Consider the following 12272-nt stretch of genomic DNA (forward strand, 5'->3'; position numbering starts at 1 on the left):
AGTTCAATTGATCCAAACCTATTCATTTATTTGAATCAATCCAACCTTTTGTCTGTGAGTGAGAGAATTCGTTCCTGTTGCAGCGTCGCAGTTCCGGTTCGCACAGAGTATTAAAACTCGCAAGGAACAAGTGAAATATATAAATTATGTCGTTTTTAGTATTATCGTACTATTATTTTATTTTTTTTAGCGTCATTAAATCCATAACCAAAATCTCGACATTTGACGTCGAAAATTTTTTGCCCGCGCTGAACTAAAATCCCGGCTCCGCCCCTGATCGCAATGTAGTATAAAGTGAGTCAACCTAGCAAGATTCAATCTTTCTCCTTCTCTTTCTTTTCTTTTCTTTGAGTCAGTCCATCATAAGGTGTACAGCTTGGTCCATACTTATTGTATGAGAAACTTGTGCTTCTCTTCCTTTTCCATGGGTCTCTCGAACCATTAGGTTACTATTATTCCCAGAAAAACCCATCTTCTTTTTCAAAATAATTGAAATTACCAATTTTTTTTACTGAGAATCTCGATTTACACCCAAACATCAAAATAGGGGCATCCAAAAAGGGGATTTCAAAACTCAAAACCTGCCCAGAAATAATCGAAACCTCATGTACGTCAAGCAACTATCATACTGAAAGAACGAGTTGACTCGATAAGGAAATCTAGTCAAAGGTTTACACTTGACAGGCGAGCCCTTTGGTGGAACATAAGAAGGTATAATAAGTGATGAACGGAAGTGAGTTTGTTGTTGCAATGAGTAGGACTCGCCTGTCAGTATGTGAATACAAGAAAATGTTCACACAAGTATGTAGAATTTTAATTAAGTCAAGTCAATCTTTATATTAACGGGTCTTTCACGCTGCATTTGTCTTCATATTATGATCTCTCTCTTGGTCTGGCTAATTGTCGCGTGATTGACCCATGTGACTTGGACTCATGATAGGGAAATTCATAAATGATTTCCATGCAATGCCACTACGATTAGGACAGTGTGAACGCTAGACCATTGGCAAAGCAGCAAAGGGACAACGACACCAGAATTGATTCTTCGACCTGTCATCTGAAGGAATGAGACACTTGCAATATTGGGACAAGATAGATTTTTCAGTATTTTTTCTCTGGTTTTGGTGAGTTGCAACTGAATTTACATAAGATTATTATGATTTAGTAGACTAAAAATCAAATAGGAATTATTGAAACGTTTAAGCAATTACACCTAATTGAGACTAAATAAATTTTTACTACAAAGGGAGTCTTCCCTTATTATTGAGATTGTCCGCAAATTACGAACATTTGTAAATATTCATAAATGGCAATATTGTCTTACACGAGAAATGAGACTCCTATGTCGTTAATTAGTGTGTCACACCTCATCTTCATCCTCTAAAATACAAAATTAACTTAGCCCCTATTTGATTTCCATTGTTTTAAAACTCTTTTTTTCTACAGAATCATTTTTAACCGCACATTTATATAATAAAATATTCTATATGTAAATCCAAAATTTTTTCTTATTTTTTAATCACACGTTCTCCCAAAAAATACTATTCGAAATTCTTTTAAATGGAAATAATGGCCACCAAGCTAGGGCTTAACCATCAAATTGTAACACGCTATTAATAATTAACTCGTCCCTAACAAAAACGCAATCACCAATAAATTGATGACAGTAAATTCCAAGCTTCAATATGTACATTTTTCATTCATATCCACAACAAAAAATGCTTGTAAATGTCCTATCACCAGCTGCATAGTAAATTATATCATACATGAACTTTGAAGCAAATTAAAGCAGTCAATATGCTTTAAAAAGAAGACAACCAGGCGGGTGGCAAGCTAAACCAAGAAATGGTGGGGACAACCCACCAAAAAAAAATATTTTTATTAGATTTTGTTGCATTTTAGGTGGCAAAAGCCAATGTGGACTAAATTTATTTTTATTATAATAGATTTATTAATTATGAGTGATGTTGACTTATCCTACCAAAACTATGCCTTTGAATGCAGTTATGGACTTTTATTTTAAAAAAATCTTTATTAATTAATGTAATTGCACTTTAAAAATCTAGGGTCCTCCTTCTCTGTGGTTTTTGTGTAAAGGCCGGCAATGGAATCCTAGGTCCAATTTTCTTTACTTTTTGGCAAAGATTAAAGTGCAGAAAAATAATCTAATACATTGTTAAGTGGGGTTCTCTAGAAACAATTTTAAAGGTTTAAAATTTAAATATAAAAAGGGACAGAGGACCTATGTTTTTTTCAATATTTTATGATTAGTTGAATAATGGAAATAAAAATTAGAAGAATTTGAACCCATAATTTTAAGAAATTATTTGACTTAATTTGGAGCTTAATTCTTCTAGCAAGATGAAGAATATTACAAAAAGAGCAATGCTCTTTGCAATCACTCATTACTACAGTCGTCATACGTGGATTACATATGATGGTTGATGATTTGATGCATAGTACAACAAAAAAAAAAAACTACCACATTAATGTATCAAATCACTAACCGTCAAATGTATGCTGTATAAGATAACCACTCTAGTGAGAGATTACAGATAGCATTACTCTTACAAAAATAAATCAATTACCTGAGTTTTTAAAAGAATAAATAAATAGAGTATAATTTGTACCCTAACATACTTGAACCAACGTCGTTTATTCTATCGTTAGGTTCACACTAATCCACTTCAAGTATCTTTCTAATTATTTATGGAATTTATTATCCGAAGATCTACTAATTTATAGATGAACAAAGATAAGAACTACCAATACTTTGTACACTTTTATACACCACTTTGTTTATGTATTTTCTATATTCGAAACAACTAATTATGATCAAATTAATCTAAATAGCACCCCGAAAACATATATAGATCCCAATAAAAATCCCTAAATCAAATTCAGAAGGCAAACAATTGGGCAAGAAATTCATAATGTATATAGCCAAGAACTTAAATTGATGGTAGGTCCAAAATTAAGCAATTAACAAGTCATGACCCAACAAATATTGCCGTGACTAACTGTGGGGATAAAAAAAAAAATGTCCAATTTCCCAGCAAGAAAGTTTGGTATGAGGGCTCTAAATCCAAAACATAAGAAAACAAAAAACAAAAAATAAAATGAAATTGAAGTTCCCTTTACTTTAAATTATGAGAGCCTTACTAATTTTGCATTAAAACTTGCACACACACACACACACACACAGTGGATAAGAGCAGGCCACTAGATTCTTGTATTATACAATTTATACACGACCTCCATAACTCCAAATCAAAGGAATTTTTATTTTCCAGCTGCCACCAAATCAATTCTAAGTTGGCAATATCTAATCGTGACTATTAAATAATTTAAATTTTTTTAAAAAAAATATTAATTCTGCTAAAAATTGAGACATGAATTAGAGTTAAGAAATCTTGAAAAGAAATATTTATTTTTGGCAGAATATCGTGAGAAATTTAAGAAAAACATAGTCCTCGAGATAGACCTGTTACATTTCATATAATTCATGCCACGTTGAAAAAAGATTAGGCTTTTGTCTTAATTTGGAAAAGAGTTTATAGGCTTATTTACTCATTAGTTATGGTTCATATGAGTTGAAAATTGAAGATTATTAACATATTATGCCAAACTAGGCGCCAGGCAGGCAGCGCGAATCCGGAATCCATAATTTATTTCTCAAACCAAAATAATTGAAATGGACTTGGTAGTACAGAAGGGACAAGAATGCATGATTATCGTGGGGTATGTATGTAGTGTTACTATATTTTAATTATATAGTTTTAAATGGCAATTTAAAGCATCATTTGTCATTTTATCAATGTTTTATATTAAGATTTTATTTTCGTGGTCGTTTTCGATGACTTGTACTATGAGTTGGCTCATATGAGGAGGGAGGTCATGTCGGATTTAACTCTTCAAGCCTATATCACTTCTTTCTAATTAGTAGATTCATGACTCATCCGAATTCATAGTATGAGAAAAATATAAGTCGAGCCAAACTCGTTGAACCATCCTATGACGTTTCACTTTAGACTACTGGTACACATGCGATACTAAAAGATAATGATAATATATATTGATTGAGAAAAGAATGTTCCACAAACCAGACTAGTCACTAGCAGCTTTAGGCTAGGTAATTATGACTTGATAAACCAAATGTTTCTAAAGTAGAGAAAAAAGTGACTTTTTCGAATGAGGAAAAAAAAAATAATCTTCCAAAGATTATTGCTTCATGATATGGGAAAAAAGCCACTGATTCAGGATTCCAAATCAGAGTATCATCATTACAGTAATTCAGGGCAGTGTTTAAATGTTAATGCTGTCCAACCCCAGACTTTCCGGATGTACGCTTTAGACCTTATGACAACCTTTTTGTATGACTTTAGCCCTTTTTATACATCCGAATCTTCTATATTGATCCCCAAAACTTTCAAAAGCTTCCATGTAGTTTTGAACCTTTATTATCTTCAGAAATTGGTCCTCTACAAGCTTCAAAAGTGTGAACTTTAGTTTTCGAATTTCCTAAGTTATATTTCATTTCAAAACTTGCGACTTTCCTTCAATTGTCCATTTAATGCCTATCGTCAATCCTGTGCAATCCGATCTATTTTCAATTGCTCCGAACCAACTCCAAATTAACTTGAAAATCTTCGTTTTTGCTTCAAATGCCTCCAAGTGCTAATTTTACCTACAATGACAATATATACACTAAATTAATTAAAATTCACTCAATTTATAACTATTTATCTCTTACAAACACTGAGCGAGAAGGGTGATTTTGGTCGTTGAAAGTGACGTCATGTATTTAGCAGCATATTGTTTTCTTTCTTTGATTCAAAGTAACAAGAAAAGGACTGCTTGTAATTATTATTATTATTATATAATTCCGGGATAGTTGCTTATGAGATCATAATTATAATAACATGACTGTAAGGTTTAACAGTATAAGCAAATACTTAACGATTATCCCACATTTGATACTCAAACCTCATTCTTGCGCAGTTGACGTAACGGATCAGCCTCACTTTTCAGGCCTGCAACTTGGCTCAACGTTTTCCACAAAAAATATTTCAATAAAATATATTTTTAACATCATTTGAAAAATGGAATGTAAATAAGTATTTGGAATCTTTAAAATATATTCGTGTGCCATACATGCAACGACGACTCCGACTTTTGTTTATTATTTTTAATTCAGACTTAGCTCTATAATTGAGCTTGTCAATATTGACTTGCTACTCCCAACTAAAAATAACCACCTTGTTTGTTTTTCATTATTTGATCATTAAAATAAAAAATATGATCGTTATCCATCACATCAAGTCACCATATTTGAATTTTTATCTCTTGTGTGAGATTCGTAACGACTAGATTTTTCATTCACGTTTTTACATTAATACAAAAAAAAAAAAAAAAAAAAAAAAAAGGAATGAAATGTCATTTCAAAAAAAAAACAACAACAGGGAATGCAATGTCCTTTCAGTTCCATTTTGGAGTTCTTTCTCTGTCCTCTCCTCTGGCTGGTTTTATTTTCCTTCAAAAACTATAATTTATAAGGCTTGTTGATCTCTGATTTGGGGAAAAATCATTTATAGTTAAAAAGCATCACAAACGCAAAGCGCCAGATTTGTACAAATTCTTGTGGACTATAGGAGTTTCTCCCATTCATTTTCCCAAACTAAGCATGAATTCTTAATCCTGTCATTTCAATTTCTTTCCTCCACAGGACAGTTTCCCGAAAAGAATTAAGTCTAGCAGTAATTTGTCCGGTATATTGGTCCTTTTACCCCAGCCTTCCATTCATTTCCAAAATAATTTTGCTAGTTGGACAATCGAGATTGACAACCTCCTCACAGGAGGGGGCTCACGATTTTTTTATTCATTATGGGCCCCCTCCCATGTATGTGGTTGTCAACCTCAATTGTACATATAGCATGATCGTTTTCAAAATGAGTAATGTGAACTCTGAATTCCCAATTCGTATCATTTCAATTTCTTTCCTCCACTGGATAATTAACAAAAGATACTAAGCATGGTAGCAATTTTTATTTATTTATTTAAATCACGGCCCTAGTAAGTGACGCCACTACTGCTGATAACACAATGGGAAATGATTTTAATGCTGATCTTTAACTAGTTGATCTACTTCGCATTGGCTGTTTAATAACATATCATTTTTCATCTCAGTTTCGACCGAATACTGATTTTAATTCTTAATCCATGAAAATTCAGAAAAAGAGAGAGATCTAAATGGACATGATTATTGAATTTCCCATAAAAAGAAAGAAAAAAACATTTGCCTCAATTCTACAGAAACTGAGCAGGCAAATCCATTCCTGCACATTAGTTCTCCTGGCACTGAAAATTTTGAAGAGAAATTCATGCCTGAACTTCAAATTTCCATACAATAGTTATGGGATAATATATAACTCATAATTGTTCATCAGATATACTAACACGTTTAGTACTGCAATTTTTTACTCCAGTTTTTTTGGATGAATTCTTCCACAGTCCGCTGGAACTCTTCGTTGCTCAAAGTATTAATCTCGGCACCGTCCAAGGTCGTACTCCCTGTGGTTTGTCGCTGGCCAGAGGTCACTATCGCCCGGAAGTTCTCTGTCTCCGATCGCCGGAGCTCCCGCCTCGGTTTCACCGCGATCTCTCTCTTTAGTTTCTCCGTTTGCGTCCTCTGAAATTTTTTTATCTGCCTCGAAGCATTTTCTATAGCCATCGTCACGTTGTCATTTTCCATGCTCTCTGGAGAGACAATAATCTTCTTCTCTTCGTCACCACCGGCAATTTCCACGGTGGCCGCCTCCGCCATAACCAGCGGAGCTGTAGATTCACATTCGGATACAGAGGAGTTTCTTTTACCTGTCTTGCGGTGTTTCACATAATCATCAGAGAAATCACCAGTGCCGGTAACATTGCCGGCGTCAGTTTCGCGACAAAGGATAAACAATAGTATAATTATAACATTCCCGATCAGGAAAACAACATGATGATTTAAAAGATAAGACGAAATTTCCAACACAAAATGGCCATAAATTTTCAGCACCGACGAAACACGCGTCGACGACCACGACACCAAAGCAAAAACCAAGAAAACCTCAAAAATCTGCCATATCTTGGTGATTTTCCGAAACCGATTAAACCTCTCCATGGCCTTTGCCTTTTCGAATTTCACATTATCAAACCCCACTTTCGAATCCATATTTCACTTTGAGTATGATTTTCAAAATATACTGATACAAAATATAACTATATATATATCAGTAGAGTGATACAGAAGGAGGAGGGGGTTCCAAGAAAGGAAACAGATTATAAATGAAAAGAGGAAGGCACGGGCACGGGCATGTAGATTTTGAATCCTCAGAGTTGATATGCATAACAAAGAGAATTGGGGAGACTTGATTGATCGACGGTTTATTTTCTTCCTGAGTAAGGTTTGGTAGTTGTCTCTCAGAGAGTTATTGAATTTTGGTTGGTTTTTGCTTTGAGAATTTGAGGTTGTCTTTTCGAATGAATGAACAATACTTGGATACCCTACTTATATAGACCTCGGATAAAAGTTAAATTCTTATTCTTCTCAACCTGTCAATACTTTAGTGGAAGTATAATTAAAAATTTTGTGTGCATTTTCCTTGTTAATACCTCTTGGATTTGGTTACTATATCAAAGATGAGCAATGCTATATAAACAAGTATTATTATTTGTAGTCGCTCATTCATCCTAAGTAGCATACATGTGACAATTAGTGATTTGATGTATTAATATAGTAGTTTTTTTATTACCTTATGTATAAAATCGCTAACAGTCATATATATATATCACGTAGGACAACTATGTTAGTAAATGATTACAAATAGCATTATTCTACAAAAATATGGTGAAAATAGGCTAAAAAAGACTACACACATATCGATGCATGATTGGAGAGTTAAAAAAACAAAAAACCATCAACTATCTGCCACATCAGTCTATCTTTTGTTTCCTTTTTTTTAGCCTGTCATTTTCCATCGAAGATTCTATGAACACGTATTTTGAATTTTAGATAGAACGAGATAATCAAATGCATGTTTGATGTGTTGGAACTTCTGATCACCATGAAATTCAGGTCATGTCGTGTACATTGATTTTCTTATCAGTTGATTGCTTTACTTGACTTTATAAACTATTGTAATAAATTTTATTATCATATCAAATTTTATGCATATATGTAGCAAAATAAAAATTAAAATGTTACAACACATAATCAAAGTATCTTCCTGGATAGAGACCCTGTCAGGAAGTTTCTTTCTATCTTCATTGAAATTGTCTATGTACCCCATTTCAGTATTGAAATATAAATGGGTAGACTTAAGAGTCAACCATGTCCTTAAAAGGAAATTATAATGCTAATAATGTTTGTGATAATCGATGAATATTGTGGGGTATATCTTTTCAAAAATATTTAGTTATATCATATAACTCTCAAAAAATGCGACGTGTCTTTGTAAAGGGTTAAAATCTTGTTTGTTACAACCAAATGTGTCCTTAATATTTGTAATTCAAGTCGAAATGGGAAGTTTGCAAGCATCAAACTAGACTTAATTAATCTCAATTCACTATTTATGCAAAATAGTCAATTGAGAATAATTAGAAAATCTATTTACAACATTTGTCTAGTTTAAAGGTATAAATAGTCGCAACTTGTTGTCATGTAAATTATATCTTGCTTTTTTTTTGTAATAGATTATAATCGATTTAAATTATAAACAGATAAAAATGAATAATATAAAGTGTCTAATACTTATCGGTCAAATGAAATGTGTTGATAAAAAATAAGTTTGACTAATTATGTTTATAAATTAAATAAGGGCAAACAAGGGTTTGGTGAATGAATATTATTTCTGAGTGTCCAGATAAAAAAGTTTAGGGCAAATTAGGGTTCGGCTCCCAAACCTTTTTATGAAGTGTGATTATGAATCATCAACCTTTAAAAAGAGAATTTTCGAATCCCAAATCTATTTGAATATGTGAATTTGTGTCCACAAGTGACTGAAATCATAAATATAGATATTAAAATTTCACGCGACTCTCACATGCCTTAAAATTAGAAAATAAAAATTGTTCAACCACTTAACATTTATATCCAATTTAACTAAAAATCACATGCAATTTTAACATCTAAATTGACTATTTAATTCAAAAGGGAAGTTTTAAAAAATTACTCATTTCATAACTCGATTACTTACAAATAAACTTCACTAACTTAGCCAATCGTGCACTTTGTACATAGACTATAGACCTTTTATCTTCTTTTTTCCTCTTTAAATCTAGTCCTCTTATTTTTCTCCAACGTACATTTTGCAATTTGCAAGAGAAAGTCGATATATTTCGTTTAAATAATAAAATAAATAAATTTCAAAAAAGTGACGCAAAGAGACAAGACCGTGAACTCGTGTGGCTAAGCCAAATTTTGCATGACTCCTCTTCACGTTCCAGTCACGTTTATTCTTCACCTGCTCGCCAAAAATTCCGAAAGGTTTTGTTCCCATTCCGTGACCGATTCACTGTACAAAACGAATCGCACTGAAGTTTTGACCAGTTAAAATCTGACAAATATTACCATTATTTAGGCCCTATTTGAGCTCCATTAATTTGAAGTAATGTATTATGAAATAGTGATTGATAGAGAATGTGTGATTAATAAAGAATAAAAAAAATTTTTATTTGCGTGTAATATTATTTTAATGAAGAATGTGTGATTGAAAATTATTACTGTAGACAAAATAATGAAAAAGAATGTTATTGCTTTTCTTTTTCCTGTTTTTACTTATCCAAATTCTGCTTTTAAAAAGGTTAAAAAACGGATAGGGACACGCGTTTCGTTATGGCCCGTCGTTAAAACAATTCAAAAGTTGGTCACATTTTCTAGTCTTTTCTCATTAGGATTTATATCTTTCACCCAAAAACCGTTGATCTTTTATATTTAAATGAATATAATTTTTGATCAATTTACGTAAGACACTCGACCAATATACATGTGATTTTGATAAGGCTGTACGTCATTTCAATTTATGTTTTAGAATACAGTTCACATTTTGTTAATGGATAATTTTAAGATTGTGAGTGGTTTGATTTGGGTCGATTTTGATTTCAACCCAATATCAAAACCAAATTAGTTAGTTTGAATGAATTTCAACCAAAATCAATTCATTCTCTCTCTTAAACCGAATCAAACCAAATCAGTTTGGTTTGATTCAGTTCAATTAGTTTGTTTGAACTTTTAGTCCAAACTGAACTTAAAAAAAAATTAAAAAATAAATAAATGTTCGAATTTTAGGCTCATTTAGATTACAAGAACTAAAATAACTTTATATTACAAGAATTATTGACTAATAAAATCAGATTAATAGAGACGGATTAATAAAAAAAACGTTAAGTATAATATAATGAGTTCGTGAAAGGAAATTATCAATACAATTACTTACCAACCACATCAAAGATTAAAGAAAATCGAGTTATAATTATGAGATTTTAGTTTATGTTTTGATTTTTATTTTTCTTAAATTAGAAAAAAAAAGAAAAAAGATAAACATGTAAGTTGATTAAGTTGGTTCGGTTAACCAGTGATTTGAGGTTGCAAACGATGGCTGAACAGATCAACCATGATTTTGTTCAAACCAAACCAAACTAATTACCTTTATCAAATCGAATTAAATCGACCGAGTCGATTGTTTTGGTTGATTTTTCAATTTTTTTGCCCAATTTCATATTGGTTGAATACTAAATATATAAATTAATATATAAGAATTTGAACTGCTTCTCTTCACAAATTGACATTTTAAAATGAAATCTAATACAATCAAATTTTTAAAACATTTAAGTGACTGATGACACAAATATAAGTCCCCTACTAGGAACCAAACGTATATCAACGAATTCAAAATATGGTGAATAATGTAATTTGCAAATGTATATTGAATTGCATATTCACTGATATTCAACCTATGAGTAATATGAAAGAACTTTTGACAAAACTTTTGTCAGATTATGGGCACAATTCATGGTATGATATGAGAGTCTAAGTGGATGAGGGTTGGAAAAGGGTCCATTAATGGTTAGCTTCTAACAATCATCTAATTCGATCGAACGATTGAAAATTCAACTGCGTCAAGAAAGACTATATGAGCCTTTTATGATAAGCCATATGAAAATTTGGAGGGCCTAATTGATATTTAATTGAAAAGGATGGTGGTCGCTTTTAAAGAATCAGACAAATGCAAGGACGAATGTGGGGCTTTGAGTGTCAAGAGGTGGGAGCATATTAAGGAGAGAAAATGGTGTGGAGGTCATTGATAAGGACTAATGTTACAAATATTGAAAGTCTCGTTGGCCAAAATTTGATGCTCATAATATATGAATTTTGAATTCTTTCGGACCCTTAATCTAACATGTTTGCCGTATGATATGCTTATAATTCTTAAACAGTTAACAGTGAGTTCAAATATTCACGATAAATAATTATTAAGTTCCCTTTCGCATTGATTTTGAAACGAGAGGAAAGGTTGAAATAGCAACACGAGTATTTAACTTCAAAAGTTCATGAAACTCTTCTATTTTTATTGAAAGAATGTAATTAAAGTATTGTCTTTACATCGATTAACAAAAAATGAAGTTTTTAAGATGAAGGGAAACCCCATTTTCTTCCTTGATTAATTACACGACATTAAGTGCACTAAATCCATTCTTTCGGCTTTCACGATGAAAGATTGATTGAGATTAGGTATAGAATTATTCTTTAATTTGTTCAAGTTGCTCCTTTGCTTGAAATGATTATCCTTTTAACGGGCCCTACCAAATTAAAAGTTGATCTCTAGGGTTTATTTGGAGGATCCAACCATAATCTATCCATTAATCACCCTTTAATTCAACATTTATACTCTCTTTTGTGTCGATCGTGCACTTGAAATCATTATGTCACGCATTTGAGTACTTTTTGGGGAAAAAAATATTTTCAACAACCCTTTTGGAATTATATACAATATATTTTTTTGAATAGAAGTGCGAAACGCATATTAATGTCTTGAATAGACTTGCTGTGCGTGCACTCCATCGGTCCACGTCCATCGCTCAAATTTTTAAATTGGCCTGTGGTTAACTTTATAGAAATTGAGACTTGCCAATATTAAAAGCTAATTTCAATTTTTAAGTAATACTGAAGGGCCTCTTCTTCGAACTCAAGGAGAAAAGCCAAAATAAAAATAAAAATAAATAAATAAATAAAT

General features: G+C 32.0%; 1 protein-coding gene across 1 annotated transcript; it reads right to left on the reverse strand.

The window, feature by feature from the left end:
* Positions 1–1588: 1588 nt before the first annotated feature.
* On the reverse strand, positions 1589–7213 carry LOC111398042. The gene is made up of 3 exons (XM_023025001.1): positions 6481–7213; positions 6300–6384; positions 1589–1631 (listed from the first exon to the last, which is right to left on the reverse strand). The coding sequence occupies exons 1-3, from the start codon at positions 7211–7213 to the stop codon at positions 1589–1591; spliced, it is 861 nt and encodes a 286-aa protein (XP_022880769.1).
* Between the last annotated feature and the right edge of the window lie 5059 nt (positions 7214–12272).

The sequence above is a fragment of the Olea europaea genome, chromosome 7 (assembly GCF_002742605.1).
Source record: "Olea europaea var. sylvestris chromosome 7, O_europaea_v1, whole genome shotgun sequence".
NCBI lineage: Eukaryota > Viridiplantae > Streptophyta > Magnoliopsida > Lamiales > Oleaceae > Olea > Olea europaea.